At 37.1% G+C, this 19,687-nt stretch overlaps 1 protein-coding gene and 1 long non-coding RNA gene across 4 annotated transcripts in view; one reads left to right on the top strand and one right to left on the bottom strand.

The window, feature by feature from the left end:
- Positions 1 to 13,296, top strand: part of LOC119621455 (uncharacterized) — an 82,107-nt gene extending 68,811 nt beyond the window's left edge. Inside the window, exon 2 of the long non-coding RNA XR_005238010.2 lies at positions 13,176 to 13,296. This is a non-coding gene — a long non-coding RNA (uncharacterized lncRNA). The remainder of the gene's footprint in view (positions 1 to 13,175) is intronic.
- Positions 8,675 to 19,687, bottom strand: part of SGMS2 (sphingomyelin synthase 2) — a 90,973-nt gene continuing 79,960 nt past the window's right edge. For all 3 annotated transcript variants that reach the window (XM_037990655.2, XM_037990657.2, XM_037990666.2), the window contains 3 exons: positions 19,407 to 19,560; positions 14,979 to 15,145; positions 8,675 to 13,375 (listed from right to left, as the gene is read on the bottom strand). In XM_037990655.2, the coding sequence (XP_037846583.1) occupies positions 13,172 to 13,375; positions 14,979 to 15,145; positions 19,407 to 19,560 (525 nt within the window). In that variant the 3' untranslated portion in view covers positions 8,675 to 13,171. The remainder of the gene's footprint in view (positions 13,376 to 14,978; positions 15,146 to 19,406; positions 19,561 to 19,687) is intronic.

The raw sequence follows: 19,687 nt of genomic DNA, 5'->3' as shown, positions 1-19,687 counted from the left end.
AACCTACCAGTGTATTTTGAGAATCTCTCCATGCCAATGAGAATCCATCAGCCTCATCCTTTGTAATAGCTGTCTGATAATTTCACTGAATAGATTCTTCATCAATAGATTTTTACTGGAGTACACTAACTGTCATGAACTATTCTCAGCACTGGGGATACTATCTAAGCAAAACAAAGTGCTTGCCCTTAGAAGAGGTTTTTCGCGGAGGAAGACAAAAGATGGACAGGCCAGGCATGGTGGCTCAAGCCTGTAATCCCAGCACTTTTGGAAGCTGAGGCGGGTGGATTGCTCAAGCCCAGGAGTTTGAGACCAGCCTGCACAACATAGTAAAACCCCATCTCTACAAAAGATAGAAAGAGATGGACAAATGTATAATGTCAGTTGGTGATAAGTACTATGGAGGAAATAAGGCACATGAAGAGGATAGTAGGGGTGTGTGTGTGTGTGTGTGTGTGTGTGTGTGTATGTGTGTAGGGGAGTGGTTTATTTAATTCAGGTTGTTCAGGGAAGGCCTCTTTTAAATAGACAGCTGATCACCTGATGGAAGGCTTTTACATACCTGGGGAAACAGCGTTCCAGACAGAAGAAATGGTGAGTGTAAAGGCCCTGAGGCTGAGGTGTGCTAGGAGTTTTCCAGGAACAAGGAGGCCACCTGGCTAGGGTGGAAAGAGCAAGGGCAAGGTGGTAAGAGTTGGAATCAGAGAGGTAGCAATGTAGGGCGTTTTAGAGATGTTGATCTTTACTCTCAGTAACATGGTGTATCACTGAAGTGTTTTTGAGAAGGAATGCAATCATTTGGCTTGTATTTTAACAGAAGGGGCAAAGGTCAAACCAAGGAGCCCATTAAGAAATCGATTTAAGTATGTCACAACTTATTACTCATATCGTCTACTAGTAAACATCTAAGTTATTTCGGTTTCTTTCAATTAAAAATATGCTGAAATATCGGGAGTTTTTTGGGGTTTCTTATTGTGGTAAAAATATGTATGACATTTACCATTTTAGCCGTTTTTAAGTATACAGTTCAGCGGCATTAAGTACATCCACAGTGTTGTGTAACTATCACCACTATTTCTGGAAGTGTTTCATTATTCCAAATAGAAACTCTGTACCTAATAAGCAACAACTTGTCATTCTCCCTTCCCTTTAGTCACAAGCTCTATTCCATTTGTCTTTATGAATTTGCCTATTCTAGGTACCTCTTTTAAGGTGAATCATATATTTGTCCTTTTGTATCTGGCTTATTTAACTTAGAATAACATTTTCAAAGTTTACTCAGGTTTGTAGCATGTGTCAGAATTCCATTCCTTTTAATAGCTGGATAATACTCCATTTTTGCATATATCACATGGCTTATCCTTTCATCTGTTGATAGACACATAGATTGTTTCCACCTTTGGGCTACTGTGAAAAATACTGTGAACACTGGTGTGCAAATATCTGTTTGAGTCCTTGATTTCAATTTATTTGGCTACATACAGAGGAGTAAAATTGCTGGATTATATGGTAATTCTTTTGGGGACCCAACATGCTGTTCTCTACAGAAGCTGCACTATTTTACATTCCCACCAGCAACAATAAGGGTTGCAATTTCTTTTATTATTTTTGAATGGGTTCTGTAAATGGCGAATGCAATATCTTTATATCCTCACCAACACTTGTCATTTTCTGTTTGTCTTTTCCTTAATAGCCATCCTAATGGTAGTAAAGTGTATCTCATTGTGGTTTGGGACTTGTATTTTTCTAATGACTAATGATGCTGAGCATCTTCGCATATGCTTTCTGGACATTTACATATATTCTTTGGAGAAATGTCTATTCAAATCCTTTGCCCATTTTTGAAAGCAGTTGTTTGGTTGTTGCTGAGTTGTAGGATCATTTTAGATATTCTGAATATGAATCCTTTATCATAGGGGTCCCCAACCCCCAGGCTGCAGACTGGTACCACTCCGTGGCCTGTTAGGAGCTGGGCTGTATAGTAGGAGGTGAGTGGCCTGTGAGCATGCATGACTGCCTGAGTTCCACCTCCTTTCAGATGAGTGGTGGCATTAGATTCTCATAGGAGTGCTGACCCTATTGTGAACTGTGCATGCAAAGGATCTAGGTTGCATGCTTCTTATGAGAATCTAACTATTACCTGATGATCTGAGTTGGAACAGTTTCGTCCTGAAATCATCTCCCTCCTCCCTGCTGGTCCGTGGAAAAATTGTCTTTCACGAAACTAGTCCCTAGTGCCAAAAGGTTGGAGACGACTACTTTATCAGATATAGGATTTGCAGCTATTTTCTGTCATTCTGTGGATTGTCTTTTTGCTCCCTTCATATTGTAATTTGATGTAATAAAGTAAATTTTGATAAATTTCAGTTTATCTGTTTTTTATTGCCTATTCTTCTGATATCATACTTAATAAGTACACAGTCCAAGGTCATAAAGAGCTTCATCTATTTCTTCTAAGAGTTTCATAGTTTTAGCTCTTAAATTTAGGTCTTTGATCCATTTTTTGCATTAATTTTTGTATGGTGTATCAGATAAGAGTCTAACTTCATTCTTTGGTATGTGGATTTCCAATTTTCACAGAGCTGTTTGTTAAAAACACTATCCTGCCCAGGCATGGTGGCTCACACCTATAATCCCAGCACTTTGGGAGGCCAAAGCAGGCAGATCACTTGAGGCCAGGAGTTCAAGACCAGCCTGGCCAACATAGCGAAATCTTATCTCTACTAAAAATACACACATTCGCTGGGTGTGGTGGCACGCACCTGTAGTCCCAGCTACTTGGGAGGCTGAGGCACAAGAATTGCCTGAACCCAGGAGGCAGAGGTAGCAGTGAGCTGAGATTGTGCCACTGCGCTCCAGCCTGGGTGACAGAGTGAGACTGTGTCTCAAAACGAACAAACAGACAACAACAACAACAACAAAAACAGCAATCCCTCCCGCCTGCCCCAATCCTTTCTCCATCTAATGGTCTTAGCACCTTTATTGAAAATCAACTGACTATATATGTGAGAGTTTATTTCGGGGGTCTCTATTCTATCCCATTAGTCTATATGTCTGTCCTTGTGCCAGTACCACACTGTTTTGACTACTGTACATTTATAGTAAGTTTTGAAATAAGGAAATATGAGTTCTCCAACCATTCCTTTTTCAATACTTTTGGCTATTTTGAAAAATTTTGCTATACTGACAAACAATTTGGCTACTATTTTAGTCCCTTGAGATTTCATATGAATTTTTAGACAGGTTTTTCTATATCTATAGAAAACACCATTGATATTTTCATAGAGATTGCATTGAATCTGTAGATTGCTTTGGGTAATATTGTCATCTTTACAATATCAAGTATTCTAATCCATGAACATGGGATGTCTTCCCATCTATTTAAATCTTTAATTTCTTTCAGCAATGTTTTGTACTTTCAGCACACAAGTCTTTTGCCTCCTTGGTTAAATTGATTCCAAAGTACTTTATTCTTTTGATGCTATTATAAATGAAATTATTTTCTTAATTTCTTTTTCAGATTGTTCATTGTTAGTGCATACAACTGATTGTGTGTTTTTGTCTGCAAATTTGCTGAATTCATTCATTAAACAGTTTAAAATTTATTTTTTATTTTTAATTTTTCATTCAGACTAATATGATTTGAAATCTATACAAGTTTTTCTGTTGAATTTTTATTTTTTAGCATATAAGATCATGTCATATGCAAATGGTTAATTTTACTTGTTCCTTTCCAATTTCAATGCCTCTTATTTCTTTTTCTTGCTTAATTGCTCTGGCAAGAACTTCCAATATTATGTTGAATGGAAGTGGAGAACTGGGCATTCTTCACTTGTTCCTGATCATTCTTGACATTTCCCTTTTAGGGGAAAAGGTTTTAGTCACCATTGAGCATGATGTTAACTGGCTTTTTCATAATAACTTCCTTATGTTGAGGTAACTTCCTTTTATTCCTAGTTTGTTTAGTTTTATCATGAAAGAATGTTGAATTTTGTAAAATGCTTTTTCTGCATCAATTGAAATGATCATGTCCTTTTCACCCTTCGTTCTGTTAATGTAATGTATTATGTTGATTGATTTTCATGTTAAACCATCCTTGCATTTCAGGAATAAATCCCATTTGGTCTTGTTATATATCCCTTTTAATATGCTGCTGAATTCAGCTGACTAGTAGTTTGTTGAAGATTTTTGTGCCAATGTTTATAAGGGATATTAGTCTTTTTTTTTTTTTTGTAGTGTTTTTGTCTGGCTTTGGTATTGGTGATAACTCTGGCTTCATAGACTGAATTGGGAAGTGTTCTTTCCTCTTTCTGGAAACGTCTGAGAAGGATTGGTTTTAATTCTTTATTTTTTGAGACAGGATCTTGCTATGTTGCCCAGGCTGGAGTTCAGTGGTGTGATCACAGCTCATTGCAGCCTTAACCTCCCAGGTTCAAGCAGTCCTCCTACTTTGTGCCCAAGTAGCCCAGACCACAGGCACGTGTCACCATGCCCAGTTTTTTTGTTTTGTTTTTTGTTTTATAAAGATGGGGTTTTGTTATGTTGTCCAGGCTAGTTTCAAACTCCTGGGCTCAAGTGATCCATCCACCTTAGCCTCCCAAAGAGCTGGGATTACAGGCGTGAGCCACCATGTCTGGCTACTTTTTCCTTAAATGCTTAGTAGAATTCACCAACAAAGCCACGGTTCAGGGTTTTCTTTGTTGGAAAGTTTCTGATTACTCATTCTACCTCCCTGCTAATTAGAGGTCTGTTCAGATTTTCTATTGCTTCATGATTCAATACTGGTAGGTTTTGTGTACGTTTGTTCATTGTACTCTTATAATCCTATTTCTGTATAATCAGTAGTAATATCTCCACTTTCATTTATGATTTTAGTAATTTGAGCCTTCTTCTTAGGCAGTCTAGCTAAAGGTTTGTCAATTCTGTTGCTCTTTTCAAAGAACCAGTTTTTCATTTCATTGATTTTTCTATTATTTTTCTATTCTCTATTTATCTCTGCTCCAGTCTTTATTATTTCCTTCCTCCTGCTAACTTTGAATTTTATTTGGTCTTCTTTTTCAAGTCCCTTAAGATCTAAAGTTACATTATTGATTTCTTCTCTTCTAAAACATATGCATTTACAGCTATACATTTCATTCAGTGCTGTTTTTGCTGCATCCCATAGTTTTGGTATGCTGTATTTTCGTTATTTGTCTCAAGATATTTTCAAATTCTTCAGACTTTGCACTTTCTTCTTTGATCCACTGGTTAAGTGTGTTGGTTAATTCCCATATATTTGCAATTTTTTTCAGTTTGGGCAATTTCATTTTATATAGCTCCAGGAGAAATCTTGTCACCACTTCTTTTGTAAACGCTGCTATACAAAACAACATTGAACAATTATTTCTGTTTTTGAACTGAACTCTGATATAATTTAATCTCAAAATGCTCTTGAGAACTGCCCAAACTCTGATATTCTCTCCAATATTTAGGCAGGTTATTAAAAAATCAACTCACTAGTTACTGGTGAAATACAGTAACTTTGTTGGTAGTACAGGATGGTACCAAACATATTGTGTCGCTGTGCTGGATCAGCTGTAGTTATTAGGTTGTTGCAAAAGTAATCGTGTTTTTTGAAATTAAAAGCAATGGCAAAAACTGCAATTACTTTTGCACCAACCTAATACTTGGGACTGGGATAACAGGATCACTTTTAATCCCATGGTCAAGGGCACCATAGATTAGTGAATGAAATCTTCTATTAGAAAAAATACATTTCCACACTAGCAATTCATCTTTCACTTTTCTGGAAGTTTCTGGAGAGATGATGGCCAAACAATTCATGTATCTGATTAGTGTGCACAAATGTAGGAAAGACAGGCAGAGTGGGGGCTTTGGAAACATAATCTTAGACATATGACATTAAAACTCATTAACAGTGAGTTTGCTTTATTCTAACAAATTTGTGGGCTCAGACACTTGAGGATTCTTGAGGATTCTTTTGCCTTCAAGGTCATTTTGCACTAGGAGTCAACTTTTCTCCCCTTTGAAATGTAGTGAATTGTAAGAAAAATCTGTAGCATGTGACAAAGAACCTGGCCCAAGGACAGTTTGCTTCTGAAACTAATTTCCTAACAAAACCCTAACAAACGGTGATGCTGACCATAGTAATTATGACAGGGAGGCAGCAAGCTGTAGCCCACAAAAACAAAACTCAAGTTCTAGATCTAACATTTATGAACCCTTTCATGTCATAAAATGAGGTCACCTTCTCTTGCCTTGCTTGCTTCACAGGGTTTTGTGAAGATTAAAGAATGTATGTCAAGCGTTAACTGTAAAATGCTGTTTGATTACAGGTGCCACATATGGATTAAATGTGCATTATATATATATCTATATACACACACATAGTAATACATAATCCATTACTATCCTAACTTATAGTAGTAATACAGTATTACGCTTCTGATATTCTTATGTATTAGAAGAAAATAAAATTTACATGTCAGTTTCTGAAGCATCTGTGACTTTACTTACAAGCCCACAAGTTAGCCTGATTCCTGTTTCATTGGACGCTGGGAGAAGACACAAGACTCCTGAGTCAGAGACAAAGGACTTCACTACGCATAGCACAGCAGTAGCCAAAGTGTCAGCATGGTCCCTTTGGCTCCCTTGTCTCTCAAATCCCATAGGGATGACTTGGAGAGGTCAAGACAGATGTTACATATGTAGTGGGTGTGCAACTCAACTGAGGACCACTGAGCTTGGCGTTTTTACTGCTTTACAGTAAACAGAAAAAAAGACTTCTCTTATTTAGGGTGATATGCTACCTCATTACTTAACATTGCTTACTGCAAATACAATCCTGAGAAATGGCCTGGGAAACAGGAGTTAGGGCCTTGCACTCAGCATGCCCAGCAAAAAATGTCTGGATGGATGCTCAGAGACCATTGCGCATCACCTCTCCCAACCTTTGGATGAGATAAAATTTGATGTCTATTTTGCGATTTTGCTAAAATATTAAATAGAAAATAATGGTAAAATTCAGTGACAATGCATCCAGAAAAGCAATTCACTTCCACTTCTGGAACATCTAGCTGGCTGTGAAGGCCCTGACCAACATTTCTTAAAACTTACAAACATTTCCTAAGACTTGCATATATTTTATGCAATTGAATTTATTACAATGTGACTTAGGAGTTATGGACGAGTCTTACAGTGCAGACATTCCCACTTTGATGTCAGGAATTTTATGTATCAGCAGCTCTAGTGCATGGCACACAGAATCACTCAAATGGTTTGTGAACATAGTCTAGTTTCCTGTCTTCCTGTGTCTCAGCAGGAGATTCAAAATATCAGAGAAGATGAACTTTATTAAAAGTTGTGGTGACCTCTTAATAGCATGATCATCTGAAGAGACTGAAGGCATTGCGCAGGGTCAAGACTGTAATGACCTGCAATCAAAAAACCTTACAGACTTGAAGCTGAGTCCGTCGTTAAGTAGGCATATGGATCATATAGATGATACTTTGCTACCTTTAAATGTGGTGGGGATGGGATGGGGGTTGAAGTAAGTGAATTTAAATTCACTTTCTAGTGAGACTAGCATCTAATCCTGGTGGCAAAACTTGTTTGGACACACCACTACACTCTGATTCTAAAATCAACAGCTGTGAGGTAGAGATCTCAAACCAAGCATGAATGATCACCATTCTTTTTTGTTTCAAAGTGGTTTTATTACTTATGAAACTCGCCCATGATTAGTGTGATTGAAAATGCCACTTTAACTGCAGTTGTAAAGTTCCTATTGATTCCTTATTGGAGTAAGAGACAGAGTACTACTATAAAAGACTTCACTATCCTCAGCACTTTCAAAAATGCCCAGAGAGTTTTATTCTCTCATAGGAGGCACACTCAAGAGCTTTTGTATGAAGAAAACAAATGGAACCCAGAATGAATTAGCCCCTTAGTAAAAGTTCCTGTTAGTCCCTTGCACGACAAACAAGAGTTCACATTAGTTTCTTGCACACTGCATTCTAGATAAGGGCAGCCTTTGAAGCTATATGGCCAGCAAAATCAGCATGCCAGTGTTTCCACAGGATAATCAGAACATCACTGTGATGAGCTTTTCATCCAAGGTCTGAGTGGAGGTGGCAGAAAAACTATTCTGATCTATGCTCTATCATTTCTAGACAATCCAAGGATAAAGCGTGGACTATCTCCTGTAACTTACTCTTTGAACCTTATTATCTTATCCTATTCACTTCACCCCACTGAATTGCTTTTACAAAATTTATCTTGGAGGGAGTGGCATTTGTCATCAGCAGGTTCAAAACCAACTTTCTGCACCTTGCTGTTGCAATGTCTAGCAAACTCCAGTTGAGGACATTACCTTAGGCTTCTGTCTTGTGAAGGCATAAGGAGACCTAGTGACAGAAAGGGTCTGCTTTTCATGAGTGACTTTGTCCTCTTGTGAACAGTGAAAATCAGAATCATGGAATTTGTGATTTTCTTCTCCATGAATGACCTTGTATTGTTCTGAATTATTTTTCACCTTAAATCCATTAATTGAAAGTTATTACTTTATTTTAAAAATAGTCTTTGAAGAAAATATCCCTCTTGTGGTTTTAACAAGTACTCTAAAACTAGAACTCTTTTAAAAATGACACATTTTGTAAATGGAAAGAAACAGTAATAATTTTGAAAAGACTGTTGATGTCATTGTGGTTTATTAGGTAAATACAAAGTATAGGCTCTTGCATTTTTAAAAAAGCAAAACCAAAGAGATTAGAAACCATGTACACATATCCCCTTTAGAAGAGAAACATAAATCAGTTTCAACAATTAGGCACTTAAAAATGTAAATGTAAGACAACATTTTAGAAGTATAAACTATAGTTACACTCCTAAATTCCTCCTGAAATGTTTACAAACACAAAATCACAAGCATGGAAAACAAATTTCCTCTTTATCAAAAAAGGAACCTGAATTTGAATCCAATGTGATAAACCAATGATTAAGGTACTGGTGGGCAGGAGAAAAGAGCTTCTGAAATTTACATATTTGATTAAAATGTAAGCATTTCATAAAACTATCACAATAGCATACAGTAGATATAATGAAAAATATATGTCAGGAAAATAATGAATTCTAGACTTAAAATTTTACTTTACAACAAGGCACTTAACACATTGAAACAGTACAGTAAATTTCCAAAAGAATGCAATTGGCTACCTCTGAAACCTTGTAATAATATTTCTTTTGTGAATATACGGTAACATAACCATACGTTTTGCAGCATTAATCATTGCATAGGAGGTAAATTAAACAATGAATTCCAACTTGGCAATTAGATTAGTTTTTGTTCATCATTTCCTCTTTTTCTTTTAAAGGACAGTTTTAAATAATTCCACAATAAAGCACTCTTCTCATTCATGATTTATTTAGAACATAGCATAGATTAAGGAGTAAGAAAATAAATCAGAACTTATAAGGTGTGTATCTGTATAAAAACTTATCTTTGGGTACCATTGACATGATTTTCAGTGTTTGGGTATTGAAGTCAAGAGCACTTCTTTATAGAAGAAATATTTTCAGCAACTGAGTCAAAGGTATTAAATTATTGCAACACAAGGACATTAAAAACAAATACTAAAAATCTTTATATATATAAATAGAAAAGCCTTCAACACATGGCATATAACTTATAATATGCTTGATTTAAACATGTAAACTCATTAAGAAATTCCTTGTCACACTTTCTTACACTACAGAGGCTAGTGCATTAAGATTGGCTTAAAGTTTTAATCAGTTTTACAGTGCAGAACAAAAACAAAAAATAATTAAGAAAGAAATGTTCAAACTATTTAAGGGGCAAGATATGAACTTTCAATGAAAAAAGAAACTGCATGAGTTCTGTCATGTAAAAAACAAACCAAGACAACAAATTTGGTGTTTCAAAGTAAACAAAATATAGATCGTTATAAAGGGAGACACTAATGATTGTGATCATGAGAGGTAAAAATGTTCTACAAATTTTCTTTGATCAAATGGATAAAAGGTTAGAATTACACGTGCCTATCATCTGTGCACATTTTACCTTTGGGAAAGGTTTAAAATGCTTTTAAAATAATTCTTTTCACATGATACTTTCAGATTATTGGCACACATAACAGAAAACAAATGCCTTTCAAAAACTTGAAAACAGGCTTTTAAAAGTGGTGTTTGCATTCCTAGTCATAAAGTATATTGCCACAAGGGGGCACTGGTAATACAGCAAAGAACCCTAATGCAATGTCATCCACAAACCAGAGTAGACTCAATGCTCACTCTCAGAACAGCCTTCCTTCCACAGCAAAACTTGTTTCCCAAGATGCCAGTAAGTTAAGTAACAAATTCACAATTAGTTCAAGTGGACTCGGGAAAGGATGCTTTATTTTCAGATCTAGTGGACGAGTTCAATGATAGGATCTGAGAGAACTTCATTTGAAATCATTTAGAAAAAAATGTGGCATACTCTGTAGGAATTATATGTTATAGGTATTTCACAGACAACCTAAATTACAGGAAAACCTTCAACAGGAACACAGACTTAAAAACAAAAAAAGGGAAAATAAGATATGTATCTTAACTGGCAAAGAATAGGTGCTCCAAACATTTATGATTTCAAAGGCAAGATCATACTTGTTTTATATCCCAAACTGGCACACTGGGTTGAAGGTCAAGTTTTCTTTCCTATATGTAAATGGGTTTTACTATGTTTTTTTTTTTTTTTTTCCCCATCCTGAAATTTTGATTCTCCTACCCTTATTTGCAAACCATGGACTTCCTCAACTGAATGACAGAGCTATACGGCACATGCGTGTAAAGACATGGCAGTGGCAGTGGCCACACTGGCATCACAGGTGTTTTTAAAGTTCTTTAAAAGGTGATGGGTTTTTTTTTAGATTAAAAAACTGGATTACTTGACTAAAATCCAAGGCTTACTGTTTCAGGGGGTCTGTAGTAATTGGTACACAATTTTTTATTTATTTATTAAGTTTAAACACTTTTTTTTATTCAATAGACGAAAGGTGGGTTATCCAGACACAGCTGAATAAGGCTGTAAGGTGTATCAATTTGTCTTATTTGAATTAGAGGCTCAAGGAAAACACCAGTGTTAGGAGAGCAAAATCCAGGCTTCTGTGTCAGATTATTTTCTTTATAATCAGGCAACAGGAACTTAAAAATCAGTGTTTTCAAGCAGAACACCTTGTTCTTGCACAAGTTTTGCTATTTCATAAATGAATACAAGTGAACATTATATAGAATTATGTCTAAACTCATCAGGTAAACTAGGCATATGTTTATTATTGGTGTATTTAATAAGAAATACTGGAAAATTCAGAGTGCTTCAAAGCCTGCCAAGAATGTTTGGGGTTTTAATTCTTGTTTAAAATAACTGAATTAAAGAGTCTTGATTCATGACATTAAATTCAACTACCTTTCCTTTAGTGATTATTCTATGATACACAGAAAAAGCCATTCTGAAAACATACAGAAGATTTTAGCACCGAAGGATGTTGACCCTTCTGAACGATTTGCATTGTGCTTTTCTCAAGCAATTTAAAGGTCAATTTTGTGCAGTCAAGGCTGACTAGTTTATAATGATAAATTTGGGAATGTTTTCCATTCCAAATGAAAGAAAAATTTCACCTTCAATATAAACATAACTGCCTCCTTCTACCCGCATTGGCCTCTCCACCCTCTGCCCTAGTGTTGATAACTTTGCAACCTTAAAACTTTTCTAAGGTTTCTAAAAGTCTTGCAAATTAACCTTCAAAAGTAGTTAAGAAATTAAGCCAAGAATTATCCAAAAGATCCAATAGCATTAAATAATGCACTAAATCTGATAACATTAAATCTGATCAGATTTTTTTAATCCATTTTTTTGGCATCACCTTAAAGAAATTTAGAAACAGTTATCCCCCTTCACTGTGTAGCTGTAACTAACACACTGATTCCGAGAGTATATTATAGTGCAGCACCATGTTATTTTCACAGGGTAGAAGTAAAATTACTCAATTGTGGCATATGTCCTTAGGACTAGTTATGAGAAGCTGAGTCTCTTGCTAAAAGCAAGGACACATTTTTAGCAAGGATACATTAACTTTCAGGTTCCATCTTGATTTTTCCATAAAGTACAACATAAAAAGGAAGAAATCACCTTCAATTAAATTTGACCAAATATATTTCTGTGCTCCAATTAGGAGCCCTAAAATTGATCTCACACCAGGGCCTGGCCTGGAAGGGAAACAGGCTCATTCCCCAAGTGGCATGAGCCTCAGCTGACACACATGTGTTTTCAGCCTATGCTAGAAGAGTTGACTGCCCTGGGGCACCAGATCCAAATTTACAGGGCAGACAGCATCTAAGTGTGTACTCAAGGGCCACTCATTAACAGAAACCACCTCATGTTTCCTGTGTATCTGTCATAGAGATTTTAAAGTGAAACGTTTACACACATGTAAAATCTGTGGGGTGTGTCAAATACTTTCATGTTTACTTGGATCAGCTTTCCTTTTTAAGATAAAATGATCTTTTAAAAACAAAACAAAACAAAAAATTAAAAGTGATACATAGCGCGTTGGGTGGCAGTAGCAGTGTGCACTCCTGGACTCAACCCTAACTTTCCACATGACAGGGTAGAAACAAAATTCACCCAAAGCTGACGCACAACCTGTGGATCTTCCCCTTGCTAAACCTAATGCTAGAAACCACTCTCAACATTAGGCTGTTCTATTTACACAGTGGCTGTAGATATCCAAATATTTTATTTAAAATATTAACACATTCTTCTGACCTTGGGAGGAAAAATATCCTGAAAAAATTCTGAAGTAGAGGGTTTTGGTGGAGAAAGAATAAAGAAAGGAGGAATATGTTCTTTGGCACCTCTTTAACAAGCTCATTAGTAAAGTCCCAGGGTGGGGGCTTGTCACCAATGAATGAAGAGCTGCAAGAGAATGTATCTTTCTCGAGATGAAGAAGAAAAGCAGTCAAGGGTAATACTTTGTTCATCTTTCTATTCATTTACACAAAATTTGGTCCATTTCTTCATTTACCAGTCAGTTCTCCTAAAATAAAAAACAAAACTATACCTTTGGTTACAGCGTTAACTCTTTTGGTGTAAGAGCTGATGCCTTTGTTTTGCTCCTCAGGTCGATTTCTCATTGTCTTCACCAATCTTCTGAACCCGTGAATACTTTTTGCATGATGATTTGAAGCAGCCAGGAGGCCAAGACAGCGGCCAGGAAAAGCAGCAAGGAATTGAGCCTTGTACATTTTTCTCAAAAAAATAAAAGATGGGGAACCACCATGCTCGAGATAAGAAATTAGTCTGTGAAGAGACCTTCAAGTTCTGCAAATGGTAGAAAAAAAGTAAAATGAGACATACCTTTCTCAATTTGCATCCTAATTATTTTCTTAAATTGGCATTCACTGTAACCTAAGGAAAACAGAATTCAGATCACATAGCAGTAATGATTTTCATGTCCTTTCTCTAACTCTACCATGATTCCGGTCCCCTAACACACCTAGGTGTCTTTCCTTCCTTTGTGGCTCATGCAGTTTCTTCTGCCTGCAATTCCAGTAAGAATGGAGACTCTGGGAATGGATGTCAGAATTACTCAGGAGGAATAATTTTCAGGATGTGTGAGTGATCAAATCTAGGGGTCAAAGAGTGAAAGAAGAGCTCAGAAGGTTGAACATATTTAAGAGGAAAGATGAAAATTTTGGTTCAGTGTTGTCAGCAGTCAACTAGATGGAAGTATAAGAAGGAAGATGGAAATAGGAGACTACAAAATAGGAAACAGAGCTACAAAGAGAAATAAAGTAATCCATAGAAAAAGCATGTATTAGTGGACACTGAGAGTTGGATGTCGATCCTTTGGAAATGTCATATTTCAATTGCTCACAAACTCTCCAAATTGACAATATGGCAAGTCTATTCAAAGATAAGTAAGTCATGGTACACAGACCAACTCTATTATACCAAGGACACTTACCAAGACTAGGAGAAGACAGAGACTGGGAGGAATAATTCTGCCTTAGGACCAGAGGAAGAGAGCAAGAGTTACAGAAAAAAGAGGTGCCATTTGAGCTAGCTCTTTAAGTATGAATGGGAGAAGAAAGAAAAGGGTATCTGGAAACAAGGAAGCAGCAGTAGCAAATGAGGAAGAATCGGAAGGGAAGCCAGAGAGCACCATTATCACCAGAGGATATACCAAATCCAGTCATTCATAAGCTATTTAGTTTGTGATTTTAAACAATAGCTGCTATCAGCCTGGCAAAGTGGTTCGCGCCTGTAATCCTGGCATTTTGGGAGGCTGAGGCAGGAGGATCACTTGAGGTCAGGAGTTCAAGGTCAGCCTGGCCAACATGGTGAAACCCTGTCTCTACTAAAAATACAGAATAAAAATTAGCCAGGCGTGGTGGGGTGCACCTGTAATCCCAGCAATTTGGGAGGCTGAGGCACAAGAATCGCTTGAACTTGGAAGGTGGAGGTTGCAGTAAGCCAAGATTGCACCACTGTACTCCAGCTTGGGCAACAGAACAAGACTGTCTCAAAAAAAAAAAAAAAAATTAAAAAAAAATTGCTGTTACCTTCTCCTTAAAATTAATTTAAGTTGAAGGCAAGGATTATGTCTTACCCAGCTGTACTACAATGCTTTTATAGAGAAGGTTCCTAAATTTTAATTTAGTACATGTATTTCTTCATTCTAGTATAAATTACCTGAGTTAGTGATGCACTGTGCTCCATAACCTTATGGCATCTTTATCCATAAATGGCATTCATATTTGTGAAGTTCTTTGCTTTATTTTAAAAAGTAGTAATGGACATATGTTTAAGTGAATGTGGCAACATCAGTTATCCCCATTAAGCTATCTAAAACCCCACGACATGAAAAGGGTCCACTGCATTCAAAGCAAAGAAATTATCCAAACATCTTCACTGCTCTCACCTTTTCATTGGCCATTGAATGGTACCACCAAAACAGTCGTGTTGTGATATAATAAGCAATGATCACATCGACAGTATAGTGTTCATGTGCTACAAGAATGCAGATGATCCCGGCAGCACTCAGCAGCCAGCAGATTAAATGATACCACCAGAAGTGACGAGGCGAATCTGGACAGCAGAAAAATTACAGAGTTAATAAGATTCCCAGAGATGAATATAATGATTACAGTCTGTCCTAACGACCTTAAGTAGAATAACCCAGGATCAAGAGGCCACCAGAAGGAGAAAACTGATAACGTAAACTGAGTCACTATGAACTGCCCAGGATCTGCTCAAGTAGGAGTGGGCAGAGGGGCTCCCTGGCAGTGGGCGTAATAGTCATTCACTGGGGAAGCTGGTAACACTAGACATTCTAGGCCTTGCCCGTGTGAATAAGCTGTTTCATAAGAAAGAGAACAGAATTGTTTATTAGGTTGGCTGGAATTGCATACTGGCTCACATAAAGGAGCCACTTTCCCACTGGAAAGAAAGATAGTAGGGGTCAAAAGCAAAGGTGGTTGTCTATGAAAATAAGGAGGGAAATGGGAAAACAGGAGTAATTTCAGGTTTTAAATTTATATTATTTCTCCAGGGGTATGTGTAGGGTAAGGGCCTCAGAAGGAATGGCATTGTGGCTAGCAGTATTTTGATTCTCAGCAATTTTACACTGTTATTGCCAATAGCAACTATAAAACATTCCCTCTGTAAAGGTTAGGATTCCTGACCATTCACTTATGGACTCAGCCTTCCTGGTAAGGCCACTTAAAAGTTCATTCTACTTACCAGCTGTAAGAAACAACTATGGCACTCACTAAGGTCTCTTAGCAATCCTGCTTCCCAACATACAGGTCATTTACCTTAGAAGTTCAAAATGTTTGGGCAAACTAGAACTATTTTGCATTTGTTTATTCACAAGAAGCAAAGCTGAAGTAGGTATAGAGGTGGCCTGAATCTTCTTTTTACTACTCATGGAATTGCAAGTGAGGTTTTAGGAATGGCTGGAAACCCCAGCAGTGCTTTCTCAAAAAAATGTATTTCCTATTATGCTACCACATTGGGCCCACCACTCATTAACTGAGAACACTGGCTGACCCAAAGAAAAGATTGAATAGAAGGTGTTTTGAAATAGAAATGGCAAAATGGTAATCCTCTTACTTTCTCATTCATCCTCTAGGGATAACAATGAGCTAGATGATGACACAAATAGTAGTTAACATCACTGTCTGTGTGGAATTCTAGCCCTAGGAGACATTAAATAATAGAGACAATGGACTTGGTAGGGTGGCAATGTGCAAAACCAAAAAGCTGTTCTCTACTAGCCAGATGTTTGGCACTAACAGCTAGTCTGATTTCTCCAGGCTAATTTTATCAGGAATCTACACCTCAATTATAATATTTGCGCGACTGTATGAAGCCCTCCCTTGTTAACCCCAAAATGGTCCTGGTGCCATTTTCATGTGCTCTCACAACTAAATTTAAATCTACTCATGACAGCACAGCAAAGAAGGAAAGAGTCCAAACTGATCAAAAGGCGGAAAGTAAAAATATATATATAAATGATGCATCTAATTCTAGAAGCAGACTTTTCAAAGAAACCACTGGAACCACTGCTTACTCAGAACAAGAACGTACAGTATAATTTAGAAGATAAATGTTTTTCCTAATTGCCTAGAAAAAAAGCAGACATAAACATGGAATGCTCTGCTTACATACAGAATTGACTATAAAATTGAGTTTGTGTTAAGTATTACAGATATATCCCTTTATTTCTCACCAAAAATTGGAGAAAGCAAAATGGTATTCCTTGCATGCTATATATAAATTTACACAATTTTAGAAACCTCTAGTCAAAATCATGTCTTGGGGAAAAATGTCTCTACATGCTGAGTGGCCTTCATTAAAGTATAAAATCAATCACAAGTTGCCTTGCTGTTGCTCTGAGGTGAAAGAATGTACAATAATGAGCAATGTCCCTGCTTATAGATCAGTATACTATTCCTTGGCAATACAATAGAGTCAGCCAGCTTGAATTTCCAAAGTTCTAAACAGAGCCAAGAAATTAAAAGCAAAATCTCTGGATTCAGCCTGCTTCAACTTGAATACCTGCTTCTCCAAATGATGGCTGTGCACTGTGGCCAATCACTTTCCCTATGCTTAAGTTTACTCATCTGAAAAATGGGAAAAAATAGTGCATCCCTCAGACGGTGGTTGTAAGGATCAAATGAGTTAATTTACATCAAGGCCCTAGAATAGTGCCTGGGACAGAGTTAAGTATTATGTCTATTTGCTAATATTGTTAATGATATGGTTTGGCTGTGTCCCCACCCAAATCTCATCTTGAATTGTAGCTCCCATAATTCTCATGTGTTGTGGGAGGGACCTGGTGGGAGATAACTGAATCACGGGGGTAGTTTTCCCCATGCTGTTCTTGTGGTGGTAAATAAGTCTCACAAGATCTGATGGTTTTATAAGGGGAAACCCCTTTTGCTTGGTTTTCATTCTCTCTTGTTCGCTGCCATGTAAGATGTGGCTTTTGCCTTCCACCATGATTGTGAGGCCTCCTCGGCCACATGAAACTGTGAGTCCATTAAACCACTTTTCTTTATAAATTACCCAGTCTTGGTTATGTCTTTATCAGCAGTGTGAAAACAGACTAATACAGTTAATATCAGCTGGTTTTCAGTTATTTTAGAAAACTGAATCTAAGTTTCCTGGGGGTGTTTTTATTACTTTAAACCTACAATGCCTTCACTCTGAAATGCCCTTCCCCACCTCCACCCTCATCCCCATCTCCTTCTGTAAGTTTTTTATGATCCTCAGATTAGAGAGAAGATCCGAAACTCAAATGTACATCTAGACTAGACAATGACTGATCTTACATTGCACACTGATGGAACTTTCCTTGGCAAAATTAGAGTTAGAACCATAGCAACATATATCCTTCCACCCAACCCCCCCAGAACCAATAACTCAATATTAGAAATGGAGTGAGTAAATTTAAGGAAGAGACCATCCTCTGATGATGGTGCAGAGACAGATCCAGGACCCACCCCACCACCCCAAGAGTGTGAGAATAGAAATAAGGGAAAAGGTGCAGAGGCTTCAACTTTTAAGTCAAGTATGAAGACCCCACATGTATCCCAATATTCTCCCTACCGCAGGTCTGTATGTAGAATTTACAAAGGAAGCAACAAAGAGGTGCTACAATTCTCACAAAAAAAGACTTGACTTCATCTACTACAGAGAACCTCAACTCTTTTGTCATCTTGCCCTCACAGCAGAACTTAAACCAAATACCCCAGGTAATCAAAGGGGCAATAATTCACTTCTGCACCACTGAAGATAACCCTTGACTTCCACACCACCATTTAATTAGGATAAACCCATTTGGATTAAAAAAGGGCCAAGTGAGGAGGGAAGAGCAAGGAGGACAGGGGATGGGAAGCTGCCTTCTGCTGCTCTCTGCTGAAAGACCTCCTTTTAAATATGTCCAGTGAAAAGGATTAAGATAAACCTCTAAAAAATACTGGCATGAGGTAACTTGGAACTAAAGATGAAGGGTAATACTAACCAGCTTTGCAAACCTGAAGGGAGAAGCATTATTACTTCAAAAGGATTTTGAAGTAACAGGCCTAAATATACAAAACCTCAGAAACATATAAAAATGGGATCTACTGGGCAGCTAAAACAGTACAACCCTACAAAGAATAAGACATGATAGACATGATTTTGGCCATAAAACCTACTAGAAAACCCAAGGATTTTGTATAATGTGAACTAAGCATATAAATATAGAAAGATTTTTATTTCTTGCCACCACATTTCTTCTTGAGAAGAAAATAATCAGTATTGGCAAAATGGTCCATGAAGACTCCTATGAAAGCATAGAAAGTCCTGGAAAATGATGAAATTAAAATAAAGTGGGACCTGGAAATGTTTTAAAAAGAGGAACACATTAACTGAATTATTTGGAATGCTAGAATGGAAGTGTCCTACAAATAATGCAAAGGTCATTACAACTGTCTTTAGAATGTACCAATCCTTTTTGCAATAAAATTAACAATTAATTCCAATATGAAGATAGATTTTCATACCTTAAGAAGTACTAACCAAGAAGGGAGATGTTTTAGAGGCATGTTAAATGCTAGAGAGAAGCCAGGGACAGGTTTTAACCCTTCAGGGTTCAAATCACATATGACTAGTTGAAATTATATATATATATACACACACACACACACACACACACATATTCTCACACACACACACACACACACACCTGTCTCTTTCACAGCTTATCAATCCCAAGAGAATAAGGGCTCCTGTCAATTTCAGAGCCCAGGGACCCCTCCCACTACAGTTATCAGTTCAGTGGGAATGGGCTATTACTTACATTCTTTGATGAACAAATAAGTCAGTGTCAGCGTAACCGTGTGACCGCTGAAGAGGAAGTCTCCACATAAGATATGTGATCCAGTTATGGACAATCCACCACCAGAAATCAATCGTAGAATCCGTTGTACTTTTGCCTGAGAGTCTCCATTAAGCTGAATGACACAAGAAGATTAAGAAGGGAATTTACAAGTGGCTAAAATCATGTTTCAGTCTAATTGTGTGACTCTTAGAAAGGACACCAGGTTGTGATTTTTTTTTTCTTTTTAACCTAAAAAGTGA

Source organism: Chlorocebus sabaeus, chromosome 7 (genome assembly GCF_047675955.1).
Source record: "Chlorocebus sabaeus isolate Y175 chromosome 7, mChlSab1.0.hap1, whole genome shotgun sequence".
Classification (NCBI taxonomy): Eukaryota; Metazoa; Chordata; class Mammalia; order Primates; family Cercopithecidae; genus Chlorocebus; species Chlorocebus sabaeus.
Note: the sequence above shows the minus strand (reverse complement) of the source record. Positions and strands in the feature narration are given on the sequence as shown.